General features: G+C 39.2%; 1 protein-coding gene across 1 annotated transcript in view; it reads left to right on the top strand.

The window, feature by feature from the left end:
• Positions 1-19,024, top strand: part of FNDC3B (fibronectin type III domain containing 3B) — a 159,261-nt gene that overhangs the window by 122,672 nt on the left and 17,565 nt on the right. The window contains exons 20-22 of the mRNA XM_009989966.2: positions 1,785-1,934; positions 5,512-5,792; positions 13,572-13,784. Of these exons, the coding sequence (XP_009988268.2) occupies positions 1,785-1,934; positions 5,512-5,792; positions 13,572-13,784 (644 nt within the window). The remainder of the gene's footprint in view (positions 1-1,784; positions 1,935-5,511; positions 5,793-13,571; positions 13,785-19,024) is intronic.

Below are 19,024 nucleotides of genomic sequence, written 5' to 3'. Positions count from 1 at the left end.
ATTGTGAAGGCAAATATTTGATTTTGGCTGAAGCTGAAGTCTATGATACAAAATGAACTGTGCACAAACGCTCACAGTGTAGGTTTTTTCCTCAAAAGTTGTTTGTCTCTTCCCCAAAGATTTACTTTTATTTTAGTTTGTGTGAGTTCTGTCTCCATTCTCCAAGATCTTGGACACTAGATTCTTAAAATAAGCCTTAGCTGAAATGCCGAGGGGTTGATTGATGTCATTTAAAAAAAAAAAAAAAAGTTGCGTTATTAAGGCAGAAAGAAAGATGTCATAAATAAAGTTGTCATGTGGAGCAACGGAGCTGTAGTTCTGCCACAGACTTTCTTTGAAAACCTGACAGCTCTTCCAGCCCTGCATCTGTCGGGTCCATCCTCAAAAGGATGCCCCGTTGAGAAAGCAGTTACTAATGTTCACAAGATACTCGAATAAATTGATTGTGCTAACAACATTTCTATATAACAACATAATCCGAGTTTAATTTGATAATGAAACAGATGTGTTTGATGTGGTTTGGGGGTGTTTGTTAATATTTCTTGCAACATTTTGTGATGCAAAGCTAGAAGTCGCACTGAAGCTTTTCAGAGTGTGTGGACAGACATTCGCTCTCCCCAGCCACGAGCGAACACAGCAGTGTTTCTGGTAGGCTCTGTATTTAGATGCAGGATATATTTCTTTATTCTAACTGAAAAATGAACCTGTGGAAGGAGTAATGTGGTTTGCAATGGTTATGTTTTCTTAAAGAGCCTATCATTTTGGTACGAATATGAAGGAAAAACAGCAACGGACTGTGGAGATTTTTGGCTGTAGAGCACACTGTGGTGCCTACCATGCCTTTTTTACACACTGCTTTAAAATGTTGGCTCAGCAGTTCTGAATGTTCCTACTAAACTAGCTGGAAGCTCAGAGGCAGACCTAGAGAAGCCCAGGTGCACGTGCAGGATTTTCATTGTGGCGTGCAGCGATGCTCTGATTCCTTTTACTGGAAATCAGACCTTGCATGCCATGATCACAAAGTCTTTGCCGTGTCCTAGACCACGCTTCTGCACAAAGAGCAGTGATTCCCTGAGCCACTTCAGTCCACACAGAACAGCTCGAGGCGGTTCTGGTAAAAACACAAAATACTTTGTTTTGGGAACCATGCCGTAGCTCATCTCCAGCAAATTCAGGTATTTATCCCGTGTTCCCCCAGCCTTGAGGATGATAAAGAGATTGCTGAGGACATACGGATCTCGTAGGAGTCCTTTTGTGGACATTAATGTACCCAGGTTCACACTCCTGTGTCCCATACTGGGACCAGTAGCTTGATGGGTGACTTTTGCTGAAAACCTCAGATGAGCTCCTCGCTTGCTGAGGTGGTTCTTTTCTCAGTAACATGAGTAACTGCTTCAGGCTTGAAGGCTGGCCCTTCCAGAGCTGTGTTTTGATCACTCGACTAGATGAGGCGAGATTGATGCTTTTTTGTGTTGTGCCTCAGCCAAGCCAGTGGAGAGACAATTTATTCCTGAGTGTCCTGATGTAAAGCAAAGTAGCTGCATACGCTTTCTCGTTTCTCTGAATTTCTATCAGGTAATTTTTGTGCAGAATTGGCCTGTTTCAGTAGCCTATTAGGGAACACTAATTCAGTACATCTTCATTTGCAGCAGTAATGGTGTATTAATTTAAAAATACGGGTTGTTGGTTTTTTTTTCCCCATGTACTTTATTCTTTACCCAATGAAACGCAGAGATCTGAAATGCTCTTTTCTGAATTGAACCACATAAATATTTGTGTTGCAGAGTCCTGAATGTTCTGGTGCTGACATCTCTGAATACAGATTAGAGTGGGGAAAAGATGAGGAATCTCTACAACTTGTGTATAATGGCACAGATACCTGTTTTGAAATAAATGAATTGTCAGCGGCAGCACATTACTGCTGTAGGCTACAGGTATGGAAGTTAAAAGATTTTGCATGCCTCGCAATCTAAGATGTAAACAGAGTTTCCTTCTACTGTGTTTTTATTTTTATTGTTAGCCAATATGAAGTTATGTGCTCTGTAAGTCAGAAGGAATGTACGTTTCTTTTAAATAATGTAGACTGTTGCTATATAACTGAACAGTTTAGATTCTGCACAATTCAAAATGATAAACAAGGCAGTTGGTGCAACTTTTAGCTCTAGAAATTGCTCTCGTGTGTCATGTGTTTTATTTTTGGTGAATGATGCTTTTAACAGCCACCTTGCCCTCTGATATTAAAACAAAGCAGTAATGTTTTAGAAAATTAAAAAAAAATAATAATTTTTTCTTGGTATTGAGATGTAAGCAACATCTGCCTCCTGACTGGATGTTAAAGATTCCTCTAGCTTAAATAACAAACTCCAGTATCTGTTTCGTTTATCAAATAAAGCAAACCAGCTGAGTAGTTTCCTATGTATATAGGAGATGGTAGCTGCCAGAAAGTGAGTCCTCACCTTTACCATTTTGTCTCTTAGATTTGTAAGATTGGATCTCATACAGAGTCTCTAGATAATTTCTTTTTCTTTGATCTTTCTCTCGTATTATTTTCTGTAAAAAGTAACAGTTAAAATATATTTCTTATATATATTACATATGAAAATAAAAATACAGCACTTTTTCTCCTTCATGCCCACTGAAAAATAAATGGAAAGTAAAGTAAGTGGGAGTAAAGTAAAAATATTATTGCCCAAGATACTCTTCCATAACATTTATTTGTATGTGAGGACAGACTACCACCAGTAAATCTAACCAAAAGTTCATGCACCCACCCAGCTGGCAACGTGTGGACCACCCAGGGTCACTTCTTTGATCAAAGACAACATTCTTCTCTGTCAAGAGTTCCCTTCTTATAATTTTTTTTTAAACAGGACATTGAAATTTTCTTTTTTTCAATTATTTTTTTTATGAAGTAGCTTTTGAGTAGCTGTCCAGCAGCTTTGGCCCCACACATCTGAGTGCACTTGGCTGTATTTTCTGACTTGGTCATAGCTGGCCATATACCTTGCACTGGCACTCTTGGGGGAGGGGAATTAAAAGAGCTTGGAAGTGTGAGCCAGAAGGTGCCTCTTGCTTGTGCAAGAGGGAAAGCATTCAGCCTCCGCTGGGCGGGGAGGAGGCCGTGAGACCACTTCTGCGGGGAGCAGCGAGGAGCCCAAAGAGATTTTTTTAATGTTAAAAATGGAAACAGCCAGCTGTAGAGCATCTTTGATTTCGAGGGGGCATTCATTTTAAATTACCTGCCACAAAAATATTGTGCAAATCTAATTGGTTTTTAACACAGCCAATATAATTTAATCCATAGGCAGAAGTTAAAATGAAATGCACAACAGCACTAAGGCGTTTTACTGAAGTCCATCAGTGACCTGTGCGTTACTTTCTAGAGGGCTTCATCCTCTGGATCTGATCTGTGTGTTATATGGGGAAGAATTTGTTATAAGATACAATGGAACATTTAAACAATTACCAAAAAAAAAAACCAAAACAAAACAAACCTGAAGTATGTATAGCAGACAAAGGAGGAAAGTTAAATAGTTTCAGAAATGTTAGTCTTTTTGTCCTTTTTATTTTTTTAAAAATAATAGCTGTTTTTCTTATCTGTTAGCAGCTTTAACAGAAAAAAAATCTTACTTTTTAAAAATAAAGATTCCTCAATGCACTCTAGTAGACACACAGGATTGCTGTCTCAATCTGCGGTAACTCAGTAAAAAGAGAGAATTGAGGAATCGGGCATATATAGCTGCAGTGCACACCATTTGTCTTTACTGTTGCTCAACTTTTTTTCTGTAATAAATATTCCTGAAAACAATTGTGACTTCTGCAAAGGGAAATATCGTGTCATTGGGTGGGGGGAGGAAGTATCTAGGAAGCAAAGAAGAATGAAATTCCCTTCAGTTATAGTTATGAGAGTCTCCAATAAAGCAGTTAAAAGCACCACTAAAAATAAATTGCTTGGAGCAAGATACAGATTGCCAAACACTGGTTTAGAGGCAAGACGAATAGCATCATTGGCAGAGGATGAAGCAAAGCTCACTTTTAACGGCTCTAGGAGCGCTTCACTAAATAGAAGCTGTCCCTGGAGCAGGATTGGCTTTGAAGGGCTTTTTAAAGGCTGACAAATCTAACTTGATTATCTGTTTCTTCAATTGAACAAAACGCCTCCTGGAAAAGCAGAACATGGTTTTGTGTTTGTATTATGCATAGCAGAAATAAGTTATTCACTACAGTTAAGCATAGATAGAAATCAAGCCATGGTTTGACGTGTCCTTTCCTTGCCATCACAGTCCTACTGGCAACGTTGTAAACCCAGGTTTTGTAATTAATTGTAATCTTTTGGGAAACTCTGGGCTCACTTTTCCAAATGCAAAGTAAATGTGGATGGTGGACAATGCTGGACAGTGTCAAAAGCTGCTTTTGAAGGTCTGTACCTTCTGGGTCTCCTGTAGCTCAGCCTATACCATGATATGCTATCGTAAGGTCTCTGCATATCTGAATACCATCTTACCTTCCTCTGCTAGCTGGGTTCCCCCTGATACAGCATGCTGGGCTGTATCAGGGGGAACCCAGCTAGCAGAGGAAGGGAAGATGGTATTGCCTGTTAAGTGCCGTTCATGAGAACTTGGAATGCTGTGTCCAGTTTTGCTACAAGCAGAGATTGAAAAAGAGATGTTCAGATGCAATACAAAGAATAAGTTATCCCTGTGTGGGCAATTAAGGGTGGTAACAGTGGTCCAGAGGGACTGTGCAATCTCCATCCTTGGAGCTTTTCAAGACCCAACTGGACAAAAGCCTGATCCTGGATCTATACGTCAAGATGAGAAGCTTCATAGTTGGTGGCTCTCCTCTCTTGTGAAAAGTATTGAGCTATGTACTTTGGTGGTGGTTTACTAGTGATCTGTGACTTCTGGGGAAATCTGAGTCATAGACCTATTGCCATGCTGAGTTCCTGTGTTCTTATATCAGAAACTTTTTAGCATGAAATTAGCTGTTCGTTCTCTGAGTTAGGAACCGGTGGAGCTCTCGGCGAGCCAAATGCCTCTTATGCCCAGGGGTACTCTGCTTGCATAAAGCATCTGATGTTGCACTCTGCAGTATGCTGAGGTTTTTATACAGGACAGCTCAACAATTCCAGGCAGCCAATTTGCTGAACAGTGTGATGTCACCTGTCACTGACAGCATGATGACTGACTTTTTCCCTTACTAAACAAAATTTGCTGCTGATAGAAAAGTTACGGTTGAGTTTGGTGAAATAGCTATTAGGGAAAAGAGAAGTCTTCTCCAGTTCATCTGAGAGATACCCCTGAGTAACAAAGGAAGATGTTAATTGCTCTAGTATAGGCAGAAGGTATGAATCATGCTATAGAAAATAACCCAGTGGTGTATATTCTCTGAAGAATCCATGCAACGGCTCCAGGCTGCACAGGGCGTTATTATGAACTCCATAGACATGTGAAAGAGAACATTTATCCTGTGAACACGAGGAGCCTTTTTTTTTTTTTTTTTGACACACAGGCTATTAACCAGGCAGGAGCTGGACCCTGCAGTGACCTGGTAACCTGCAGAATCCCCGCGTCTGTGCCTGATGCAGTCTCTACCCTCTCCGTGCTGGAGGATGAGCACGTGGATGCCTGTCAGCTCTCACCCTCTGTGTGCCTTGTACTGAACTGGGAAGAACCATGCAATAATGGAGCTGAGATTACGTCATACAACATTGACCTGGGTGACATCAGCATTCCAGTAGGAAATGTTACAAGTTACGTTATCAATGATTTGCTTCCAGAAACCTCGTACCGGTGAGTACATTTTTGGTGTGGTGCAGAGCACTTGGGATGAGATCAGACAGCTTGAGTTTACATGGGAAGTACTTATGGCATGTAGCATGGGTAAAAAACAACCAAACAAATCAAATCAAACAAACAAAAAAAGAAGGACGACAGCTAGGGAGCATAGAAACCTGTGGTAATTCCTTTATAGAATGAATTGTTGTATTTCATATTCAAATACTGTTTCCCCCTCTTGCCTTTTTCCCCTTTCTCCTCTCCTTCCATTATCTCTGATCTCTCCTTCTTTTTAAGCTGCTCTGCTAAGGTAAGGTTATGCTGATAAAGAATTAAATTTTAAAAATGGGAAATAACTGAAATTAGAGTGTGACATCTCATGTTTTTTCAGAAGCTTAGCAGTACTATTCCAGGGGTTTATATTATTAACTGTATTGATCCCTGTGAGGGAATAGCAATTTGCACACAATGAACTTGTATTTGTACAGCTACAGCTATTTTTTTTATTTCTAGCATATGGAAATTAAGTACAAGATAATCTGAGTTTAAAACCTATTTCTTTATATTGATTCCATTTATAAATTTCTAAGTGACATTGCGGAAATTTTATTGTTATTTCAATGTTCAGGTTTATATGTGTTCTCCCTAATTGCTAATTAAAAAAAAAGATACAGTTCCATGCAGGCAATGAACAGCAATACAGTCAAAGATGTGACAAAAGAAATTCTATTTTAAGTACTGTTCTAAGAAAAACTGAAATCTAATTGCACAGTTGTAAAATTAGACATGGCACAGACCTACTGTAACATTTTTCTTTTTTTCTTTGTTTTCAGGGTCATAATATACAGGTCTTTTAGAGTTCAAATGAAAAGTTTATTTCTCAATTTTTATCATATACTGAAAAAAGATAACTTCTAGCAAGTATACAAATACGTGTACTAGAAGTTATTAAAAGCAAGGGACATATATTGCTTACAGTGCCTAATACAGTGGTTCCTGATCTTTGCTTAGAATATCTAGGTTTTAAAGCCATGTAGAAAATTAAAATGTAGATTTATTAAAAAAAAAAAATCCCTCTGACCATCTGCAAAAAGAAGGCAAAATAGGAATTTGGTGATTCAGAAGCTCTCAGTTCCAGATCACTCATGCAAATCCAGGAAACGTGACTACATTATTGTTGTCTGCCGTGCCTTGTGACACTGTGATCCTTTTTGGCAAAGGCAGTAACGAAGAATAAGCTTTTTCTTGTCTTCTACTGTTTATTGAAGATGCTAGTTTTGTGATCAATTTAAGCTAGCATTGCTGTCAAAGGAAGCCTCTTCTTCCCTCCTTTTGTGGTCCCCTCTTTACTTGAAAACTAATTGTATTTTTTAACCTTATAAACGGGCAGAGAGAAAGGAAGGGGTAGGGAAGGATAGGACCACCTCTTCTGGCAGGCATACCTTGAACTAGCTTAGGCCAGTATTTACAAACACTGCACAATGATTTGAGCCAATTCAGGTTGCTGTTGTCATTCTTCTGACCTCCCTCCATCTCCATGTTCTCCCATGTTTCTCACTCTCTGCCTTGCATCAACACTGATGCCTGTGTGATCTCACTCTAAGCCAGGTCAGAGAACCCAACTGATCGAAGACTAATCAAAAACCTAATAAAACTAATAAGAAGTTGAAGAGTTTGTCTACTGACTGGCTACCCAGCTGTGGAACTGCATGATCTTTGGGCACTCTTGTACTCGCTGGTTTCTCCTCATATGTTCAATCAAGAGTCAAAACAGCTGAAGCAAAATGAGAGCTTTGAGCAACACAATCCAGACAGCCAGAATGGACTGTCTAAATTCTTCACTGAAGTCTTCCTTCAGTCTTGTTTTTAGCTGGTTCTTGGCTGTCTACAGCTTCCTTTAAGGAAATGTCCTTGTCTTCAAAGCCCGGAAAATGAATTTAGGGAACAGAAGGATGGGCAGGACGTTACTCTTCTTTATAATCATGCTGCATTTTTGTCTGTGAAGCTTTTACTCCTGCTGCCATGAAAAGTGGTGTTACCCTGAGATCATACTGGATTTTTTTATTTTTGCTTTCTTATTTTGCTATTTTGTAAAAAGTACCATGTTAAATTATGTATTTTTAGTCAAGGAGTCTGCTAGTCTCAAATCCGAATGAAAAGGCTAAAGTGCAAGCATTATCTGCAACTGTTCTAAATATTGTTGTGAGACTAAGTTCCTACCAAAAAAAAAAAAGACTATGAAGAGCACAAACCAGTGGATGACTAATGAGAAGTAATAATATATGAAAGCTCTTTCCTTTAATAAAAAAGAAATCCCCAGATCTTGCATCTCATGCCTGTCAGGAAAGACAAGTGACTGCAGTTGAGTTGCAAAAGCACCTCATCTATAGTTTCAAGTGTTTTTCTGCTCGTAGAAATAGACATGTCAAAGTGGTTTTGCTATCAGTCATTAACTTTTTCATTGATATTTCATCTTCAAGCCTATCTTGACACCTGTCCTTTCATCAGGGAACGTCTGTGCCCTGATAAATGTATCCGTAAGAAACAGGTTTTTCAAGCTGTATGCTAAAATGTGGTGGGGTTTTTGCCCTCCCTGTTCTAATCAGAAGAGTGTTTCAGAACATCGTGGATCTTATTCTCTAAATTTATTCACCAATGGCTTTTCTTTTCATGTCAACTTTGTTTAACTCAGCTAGCTCTTCTGTCTCTCAAGTGTTTATTCCCCGCTGTGTTTCAAAGCAGTGAGCATGTTTTCTTCCAGGCCTTGTTTTTCCTAGACTAAACAAGCCAAACACTACTGGATTTGAGACTCTGAACTCTCTTGCCAAAGTTTCAGCAGAATTGGAAGTAAATCAGCAAAGGGCTTACATATTTCAGTTGCATTGGAATTACACTGTCGATGTTTTTGTTTCTGGGAACCCAAAATTGAAAGCAAATCTGGGTTATTATGAATCCATCAAGTCCAAAATTGAAAGGAACATTGTTTTGAATAGCACTGTGATTCTAACAGTGTGCCTGCATGTGTCCACCCCGTTGGAATTGTTAGCTTAGGTTTGGTGTTGCTCTGCTGCTTCCAGCTTCTGTGTGGGAATGGCCATACATGAGCTCCAGTAAACACCGAGCAAACTCCAGGCTCTTTGCAGAGGTGGGCTTAAAGCTGACAAGTTTGATGGTTTCTATGCCTAAGTAGCAAACCTCGCCAGCACTCCACTGGAAGGATTTGCATCCCAAAATACATTCAAGGCAGGAGGAACTGGGGCATGCCTCTCCTATGCAGCAGATGACGAGCACAGGGCTGTTTCAAGAGGACTTGTCCGATGTCAGATGCAAACCAGCACTCCTGTTGCAAAAAGCACTGTGTAAACATCATCGCTGGTGAGCAGCTGCAGAAATATGTCTGACAGTTCTGTGGTCTTTCCATTTTATTGACATAGCCATGAAGCTCTGGAAGCTCTTGTTATAGGGTGATAATACTCGGACTGGTTTTCTGTGAACGAATGTAACTAGAAGTGCGTTAATAAATATTCTGCAATAAATAAGTATTCAACAGTAATAGAAATACCAATTTTCTGTTACACGCTGTTCCCAAGCTTTGCTCAACGCTCTCCGTAGTTAATTGTACTGTGCTGTTGTGATGCTTCACTGCAAAACAACTTCTGATATTTAAAAATGCTTATTTTCCTCTGAAGTTGCATAGTTTACGGAAATACATAGTAGTCTTTTTTAATTTTAATAGCAACGCTTGATTTTAATTTAGTTTAGGACTAAAAACTGTAGACGTTTTAAGTTTCTAAACTGTGTCAAGGAGAAGATCTTCCAAGATGGAAGAGAGAAGAATGCACGTGGATCATCAAGTTAGCAGTGCTTAAGTGGGTTATAAAACAAAATTTGTGCTTCAAAGTGTAAAAATTAAGTCTTGCTCCAGCCCCAAGAGTGTAATCTAAGTGGGGCTCTGTGGGACTGGCTTGTTCTGGAGGCCGTGTGTGATTGCTACCCGTTGCGTTCAGGCTGATGATGGTGATGGTGGAGCATGTTTCTTCTCCTCCCTTTGAAGTTTGTGCCGTTTTGACTCGCACAGGTTTCCACAGGAGCGTGTATTGCAACTGATGGCATTGTGCTTATGGGAACTAGTGAATCAAAATCTTCTCATGTCAGACTCTCAGATTAATTCAAAAGTGATTTTTCAGTTTGTCGGAATACCATACAAAGGATTTTGTGACCAAACTGAAAATAGCATCCTGTTTAATGTGTTTATTTTCCTGGGTCAAGAATCTTGTAAGATAGAATAGTCTGTTAAAGATCTTTTAATGGTTTCTAAATTTGTCTAGTCTGGTTTATTTTTTTCTAAATGTTGAAATGATGCAGTGGGAAAACATGAATACTAATGTTATTGGTCCAAGGTCTGCAGAATTAGATACTATCCCTAAATATAGCTTTACATTTTCAAAAAACTTACTTTCAAATTGTGATTGTCAGATTTTAAAACCACCTTTCCAAGACAGCGTTTGAGGTATTTTAACTTTGAAATCATTAGTGAAAAAGTTGAAAAGAATTCAGGAAGTGGGTTTTACTGCAAATATTTCTACATGTTTATATACTACTTTTACACAAAAAAAAAAGATGTTCAGCAGAAATTGATGTTTTTTTTTCCCAGTATCAGTTCTGTAAACAGTAACTGGTTCCCACTTAATTGTGGAAGTTGTCTTGCCCAGTATGGCTGTGCCACCCAGCTGGAGGAGCTCAGAACGTCCCAGGCTGGGGCAGGGACATGAGAAAGCACCTGGTCTGGAGTGAAGATGTTATGGTGCAAGGTGTTCTGCTGTGTGCTCTTCCCTCCTCCAGGTGATCCCCCTTTCTCCCTTTCCTTCTTCCTTTCCCTGTGGACATTTTCAAGGCCTGATAGCCATTGAGGAGACGCTGCTGTGGGTCAGAGGGAGGTGAGAGCTGGGTCTGGCTTACACTGCCACGTGCACAGGAAACCAAAACCTGTCATTTGTTCGTGTCTGACACAGGTCAGGACCTGGGAATGATGGTGGCAATTTACAAAGGGGTTTTTTGATAGTGTAATCAGTGGAAAAAGGCTAGTGACATCCAGCCATGTTAGAGGCAACTAAATAAATTCTTGCTTTCCCAGTATCCTCATCTGGAAAGATGCCTGTCTCCATTTCAAGGCTTAAGCCTTTCCATCAGTCTTGCTGCGCTCCAGAGTCAGAAGCGGGGAGGCAGGGGGGAATGCGTGTTTGTGTGTGTCAGAAGGTGGGAGCAAGAACACTGTGCAGCAGATAAAAGCAGCAACAGATGAGGGAAGAGGAGACGACGCATTTTTACCTTGCGCAAATACCTGGCAAAGGGAAGACAAGTAATTTGCAGATGTATGTTCATGCATGTATCTAAAAAGGACATCTGTCAGCTGCTGCTGCAGAGAGGTGATGTGGTATTTGAGAGAGATCCGTTGCAATCACAGCTTGGCATTTTCAAGTTTGGAAATGAGTTAAAGTTATGATGTGTGAGGATAGGAGAGGCTTTGTTGTTGCTGGGACTTTGTATAATACAAAATAAACAACAACAAAAAAAGGCTGTGTACTCTAGAGTGTGTTGCTGTAATCAATCTACAAAAAAGTAGCATTTTCTAATGTAGCTATTACTGTTTATATGCATATGCTAATGGTTATCTTGCCAGAATCCAGTAAAAATTCTAGTAGGTTGTTTTGGGGTTTTTGTTTGTTTGTTTTTAACTGGAAAGACCGTTAAATATGGATGTAATGACTTTTCTGAAGCAAACCAGTAACAAAATATGAAATAAGATCAATGCCTATATTAATTACACTTCTTAAGATGCTAGAAAAACCTTTTGTTCTTTTTACATCAAATGCTTATGTGCAGCACTTGAAGAGGAAGCCCCCACTAGATCTTTCTTCATTCCATACAGTGTTTTGGAGGAAGAAGATGAAGTCACTGTTTTATAGTGTTGTAGATGACCAGGATGAATTTCCTGAAACTACCAGGAAGGTTAAAAGGAAAATGCAACTCTGGGCCAGGCAATACTTTACCATTGTTAATGTCTAGGTCAGTAGGCAAAGCTTTAAGCACACATTTGCACGTGACTGTGTAAACACAGTTCGTTCTTACAGCCTACAATTACTTTAGCTGCCTAATCAGTAGATAAGGCTCTATTATTTTGCAATATGTTTATTAATCATTTAAGTCTTTTGTTCTTGAAATTTTAGAAAATATGGTTTGGGGTTTATTTTAATAGGGAATATTGTTCTCTGGAGGGTCTTCTCTTATCCCTGTAACTCTACATAACCTTTTTATAATGGTAGAGCTGAAAACTTGTTGTTCAAAGCAAAGAATTTTTTGTATGTTGTTTATGTGAACTTACATCACTTTATATACTTCAACCAAAATAAGTAGCTGTGCCAACCAAAGACAGTTCTATTTATATTCTGCTTTCTCTGAAGCAGGCAGCCATAAGGGTTTACCAGGTTCTACTCTTCACCCTTCTCCCCTTACCACCTTCCCCAGGGACTTCGGACTTCTTGGTGGCTGGTAGTTTTGAGAAGCAGCAACGCTTCTTGTAGAGAGCCTTTTCCCATGAGAAAATACTAGGCTGCTCTGCACAGTGTTTCCGAAATAAATGGCATCTGTCCAGCTATCTAAACTAGGCTGAACTATGTTAAAATAGCGAATTTCTTTGCCCATCCTTTTTTCTATTTTCACTTTGATTTAACAAACTTCCGGAACCTTTCAGGCTCGCCTATATTGATATTTCTATATACACAGAATCTCCTATCTCAAGTCCTCAAAGCTCTTTCGAAAAGCAGATTTCATATTTTTGTTATGATGTCGCTGTTGACGTTACCATAGTAAAAGACTACCACTCTTCACTTATTCCTGTAAGATTCTCACTGTGCAAATTATTAAACTAAGGTGCAGACAGGTAAGAATGACAAAAGCACAGCTGAGTCATTATGTTAAGAAAGAAATAGAATTTAGAAGACTGGATCAGTCTTAAGAATATTTCCAAATTAAATCTAGGTAGGTGGTCTGCTTTTCTCTTCTTCTAAATGTCCCTACTGTGATTCATATGGCTCAGGAGCTTTTGTGCATCTTGTGAGAGTGACTTGAGTCCAACTTTTGTTTGATCTAATAGACAGTTCACTAATAGTTAATATTTCCACAGTTTGTATAAGACATGTAGAAGGTTTGTGGATTTAACCTTCCTGGTTAGCTCTTCCCAGTAGAACTTCATGCTTAAATAGTGTGCTTTGTGAGATGCTGCACACAGTGAAATGATGCTGTTCTTTGGTCTTCAGAGATAGTTACCGAAACAGAGATGAGTTCCATGGCAGTTACACCAATGCTTTCACTTGGTGATTTCACATGAATTAGTTCATGACCTTTGTTAGAAAACCACAGCAAACTTCTGCGTCTTGTTTATTCATAATTACACACTTCATGTTTCCCAGGTTTCACTCGTGTCCATGCTGCTGTCCCTTGTTCATGTGGCTAAAGGGACTGCTACCAGGGTCTGACATTGCTTACCCAAATCTCTCCGCCTCTGCCTTAACTGCATTTCTTGGTATTTTCACTGCAGCTCTTGCAGTATAAACAGGATGATAACACTTGTTATGTTTACAGAGCTTTTCATTTGCCAAAGCACAGCACTGGTAGCTGGGAGCAGACACTGTGTTAGTGACGGAGCAGTCAAGTCCAGAAGGTTTCTTGAGACATTTCTATACCAAGAACCTCGTGAAAGCACTTTAACATTTACCTTTTTGTTGTTCGTTCTAGGATCAGGATCCAGGCTGTCAATGAAATTGGAGCTGGACCTTTTAGCCACTTTATTAAAGCAAAAACCAGGCCGTTACCACCCTTACCTCCTCGGTTAGAGTGTGCTGCAGCAGGTCCTCAGAGCCTGAAGCTGAAATGGGGAGAAAGCAGTTCCAAGCTTCACACTACCGACGACATGGTCTACATCTTGCAGATGGAAGACAGAAATAAAAGGTAGGAGATATGAATCTTTTCCTTTTGTTTAATGAAAAATAATTCTAGTTCATCATACTGCAGTTATGAATCGCAGTAACAAAAACTTTGTTTTCCTCATTACTTCATACCTACAAGTATATACAAAATATTGTTTTAAAAGGGATTCTGTGCTTGTAGTCTAACCCAGCAAATTATGTAACAAAACTGTTAAAGTTATTATAGAACAACCAAAATCAGTGCTGTACTGTCGAATTTTTCACAAAACCCTGGCCCCTCTGCCAGTTAAAGTTAATACCAAGTTTCATGGTCATAGTGCTTTACTCTTTGCAATATACAAAACAAAGATGTTGCCCCCAACATGGTGTGTGTATTAATAAAACAAACGGTTACAAAATTGGACGTCTAGGAAAGGCAAAACTGAGCAGAACGAGGGTTTTTTGGGCAACGTGATGGTCAGGATTTTACAGCTGTAATAGTTTGAACCATTAGAAAATATTAACTTGGCATCAGCTTGGTAGCTGCGGAATAATTATGACATAAGAATGCAGAAGGGCTCATTCGCCATGTTTTACTTCTCTAAAATTTTCTTCAAAGCCATGAGAGCTTTCGGTGTTCAAGAAACACAAAAATGAACATTAAACAGTCAGCGCTCCGCAAAAAGTATTTTCCCAATGCAAACTTTGTATGGGAAGATTTGATAATGTAGCTCCAAAGTTGAGAGATATTCAATAAAAAAAGGAAGAAAGACAGTACATGAGTATTGCCTGACAGACTGAGCTCTTCAATGAATAAATATCTTAGATGGCTCATAATTTACTAAGAAACATTTTCAACTAGTTTAATTAGGTAAAATAACTGATGTATCAAGTAGATAATCCTTAGAGACCTTCAGTACAGATCATAATTTGATGTAAATTAGCATGATTCCCTTAATTTAAGTAGGGCTGTGCTGAGTTTATGCCAGCTGAAGATCTGGCCCAAAAGCTCTAATTGTAAGTAATAAACTCACCATGAATAATGCCTAAATACCTCCCAGTGTCTCAACTGTAGTGATGCAGAGAGGGTACGTGCTTCCCTGGATTCATACTGAGGCCATCCAATGAATATAAATGCCCATTTGAAAGTCTGACTGATAAAAGCAGTTTCTCCAGAGTGCAATGATGCTTGGCAGGAGCCCATCACCTGCAGCAGTGTGTGGTCAAGACAGCTCTAAAGAAACATCTAGCACACTTCTTCTGTTTGCTTTCATGTAGCGCTGCAGGTAGGGTGGTGAGGAACTGTAAATTGCTTTAAACCTGTTTTTATGTTGGAGAAAATAATAGGTTTCCTCATAAGAATAAAATACCTTATGTTACCTGGCAGCAGAGAAGGAAAGCTTTTTCTCCTTTGCTTTTGCACAAGGCTTTGGCATTATCCTTTGCTTTTGCACAAACTTTTCCCGCTGCAAATGGTCTCTGAAGAGCTGTTAATTAGGAGGAATTTGAACTTGTTACTCTGCTAGGTCTTCTTAGCTTTAAATATGGCTTACAGTCCACGTGAGCTCTCAGAGATGCAGAGAAAACTACTCATCTACATTGCACTGATTGTCTGCTGCTTGAATTGAGCCCTTGCATGAAATGACTTCCTTTGGTGTTGGGTTTGTAGCAATTAGCTCAGATAATACCTGAAATGAGGGTAGCCCTGAGCCCTCCAGCCCATGAAGCACGCACCAGCGTGCATAGAGCATAGCGAGTAGAACGGGTGCGCTGCTGTCTCTGCCGGGTGCTGTGTTCGAGAACAGTTGGACCGGGCAGGTCTCGGCAATAAAATCTGTTTATTTGTTCCCTATTTGACCGTCGCTTTTTGCTCCCCGTTGTGTGCACCGGTCACAATGAGAGATGTTCCTGAAAGGATACAGCGGCGGAGTTTGGTACATTCAGGAGAGCTGTCGTTCTTAATGAACAGAGAATGGCAGCCCACATGTGAATTAGTAGAAACAGCGGTTAGTTACAGAGGTAGGAGTCCTCTCTTAGATCGTTCCCATAAAATTAACCTCATCGTGACTGAGGAGTTACTCAGTCGTCTGTATGCTTGTGAAAAATCTTGGAACATGATTCTTTGAGCATCACCAGGCTCTTTAATTGTGCAGTGCTGTGGCACACTGATGCAGGTAAACTGTGGACACCTGATGGAATAATTAAATGCTAGTCTCTGGTGAAAAATTACACTGAATAAATGATCTAGAAGGATGTTTTGGAGTCTTTTTTTGGTTTGAAAGGGTAGGAAAGTTCTATGGTGTCTCCTCTTTTTAAAGAAGAGGTAGCACCTGACAGGCAAAGAGTCTGTGGTGTAAACATGGGTAACTCAGAATTGACCTCTGTCATATCCGTACTCTTTCAGAAGATATTTTTACTGTCTTCTCTGAGACATCTGAAATTACTTTTAACAGCTTCATGTTGAAATCCTTTAACTCCTTATTTCCCTTCTTCAGTGAATGCGAGCGTGTGCTTTGCGTGTTGTAACGTACTTACCGATGAGGTTTAAAATAGGAGTTGGCTTTAAAATACCATTGAAGCGTTTTCATAAACAGAAATACAAAGATGAGCAAATTGTTTTTAGAAAAGGAAATTGTTGGTAAGTCGGATTCTGACCCTGATAGCTTTAATGGTCTTTTTGTAAAGATTCAGCTCTGGTTTTATGCAGTAATAGTCAGCCAGTGCTCTTCAATGTGTCCTGGTCATTAAGGTTTGTTTTTAACTTTTCCATGCCGTAATGAGGTATAACAGGCCAGTTGTAGGAGACTAAGTGTTTCATTGATTGCAAGACCTGTGAAACAAAATACTTGGAAATCTCCTGACAGTAATTAATGTAGGGGCTTGAAAAGGTGTGCGCATCAGAAACGTACCTGCTTTAGCTCTCGTTCACTCTTCGGTGTGTGACATTTAAGAAGATCAAATTATCATCTCTTGTCCTTTCAATTATGTGTAGCATTAAGTGGAAATGAAGAAAAATCTGTTTCTAGAAAGCCCAGTACATGGCAATGTTAGTTGAGAGTAGTTGACCTTTACATAAAGAGGACTATAAAATTTCTTTCTTTTTTAAATAAACTATCAGTTATGACTTCATTTCCTAACTCTAGTAATGTGAAGAAAATCATCCAGAATACTGCGGATTTTTCCTCTCCAAGTGAAACAAATGAACCTAATTATATCAATGCCTTTGATTTTTATTCCTGTACTGGTAATTAGTTTTTAGTTGTTCCTACAACTAATTATACCTCTTAGTGTCTTAAAATGCTTACAATACTCTGAAAAAGAGAATTAGTAAGTACATTATTAGTAGGTCATTTATCAGTTGCCTGTGTTTACTTTAGATGAATAGGTGTTGCAGCTAAGATGAATTCTGTGATTTTTGTGTGTGTACAGAATCCAAATACAAATATATATATATAATTATATTTTAAGGGAGATTCATTAGTAAGGCTGGTCTAGAAGCAACTTAAACATATTCTTTAAAAATGTCAATGAAGGATCATTGACAATTCTTAGTAAGACTGCTTTTGTAAGTGAATTGTAAGAGGTGATGTTTACTGGTGTTCTAAATTATAATTGCTTTTGTTGTGATTATTTACTGAATACATGAGTTATGACTCTATCACTGGGTAAACAGTAGTAGTGTTTTCCCTTCATAGCATAAGAAAGATTATTTGTGTAGGGATTAAACTATTTCAAAATACTTCACTAAATTATACGTGCTTGCTATTTAAGGAGATATAATTCTTCAACGTAAATTAAAAATCACAAAATACAACTTGCCTAATGACTGTAAGTATTAATTGGGCACAGTTATTGTGCACACACTGTTTTCCTGGTTAAGATATGAATGTCCCAAGGCCATAGACATACATCAACGTAATCCTGGAAACTTCTGATGATTCCAAGGAAGGAATAATGTTTGTAACGAAATTACATAATCCCTGGAATTGATTTCTTTCTGCTTGGAGAATTTTACCTTAACTTGAATATAGGCTGAACTCTTCCAGAGCATACCTGTTTCTTTCTCAGATAGTTGTTTGTTGCCTGTGTACAGCTGCCCTAAAGCAGTTTCTGCACTCTCGCCTTGAGGTTGCTTTTACTTTAACAAAAAGACTAATGGCTCAATGCATTAATTTATATGAATTTATAATGCTGCCTCATTAAGTAATTGGGAGTTTACCCAGTAACCTCAGCAGGCTAGATGTTTTTCCCAGTGATGTTTTCTTACAAAACTGCCATATCTACCTGAAAGCATATACAAAAATGCAACAGAAAGATTTGCAAAGCAGTAACAATACGATAACAGTTTGCTACGTGGATTGGTAGGCAGAGAGCTGTCGCAGCCCTTTGTGCCACCTAACCAGACAGTGGGTTGATGCCTTCAGAAAGATGAGCACTGCCACACTCCAGGCTTTCTACAATATTCCTGAAGGCTGTTTCGTTTCAGGAGGCATCACCCCTCACGTTCCCCGTCCCAGGAGTGCCTGTTATCATTGTGCAGGCAGCAGAGGACATCTGAGCTGTAGACTCTCGGTTGCCTTCCAGTGGTTCAGGTTGTCTTTCCTTGCTCCAGTTTGGTAGGTTGTGAGCAGAGCCTTTAGAGCTTGAATATGAGCAGGGAAGACGTGCAAGATTTTCCAATTTTCCAAAGGAGATGTGTAGTCCCATCCATTTCAGTGCCTGCCAACCCAGATGTTCATGATGCATCTGGTATTACCGCTGTCATTTCAATTGCTTGGTAAGCTATTTCACTGTTTGTAGAAAGCCTATAAGAAAGAGATAACAGTATCATATTATAAAAATGTGCGCCAATATTTTCCAAAGTGAAAGGAACAAAAAAGCACCTGTCAGGAGGTGATTTCCAAGGAAAATTAAAACATCCTTTGAACAGTAAACAGTAAAGCCAGTGCAGAGATGCAGATGGCATCAATTTTTCTCAGAAAAATGGCTCAATTTTTCTGCAGGAGAGTTCAGTTTTAGGAAGCTGCTAGCTCTTCCAGTGATTCTCCCACCTTTCTGTCTTCTTCGTCCAGTGGTGCTGGAAGCCTTTGCTCCCCAAGCACGCTGAAGTTGTGTATAACAGAAGAAACTATTTTCTCTTCCTTCCAGCACAGTTTCTGTGACCTATTTACTCCTTGAAGAAGCGTAACAAAGAGCAGAGAACACAAAAATAAAATGAAGACAATCTCTCACGGTGTCCAGAGCAGTTTCCCAGGAATAACACATCTGATGGTTTGGTCTAAG

The sequence above is a fragment of the Tauraco erythrolophus genome, chromosome 11, assembly GCF_009769465.1.
Source record: "Tauraco erythrolophus isolate bTauEry1 chromosome 11, bTauEry1.pri, whole genome shotgun sequence".
In the NCBI taxonomy this organism is placed as follows: Eukaryota; Metazoa; Chordata; class Aves; order Musophagiformes; family Musophagidae; genus Tauraco; species Tauraco erythrolophus.
This window is presented reverse-complemented; position numbering and strand designations above follow the sequence as displayed.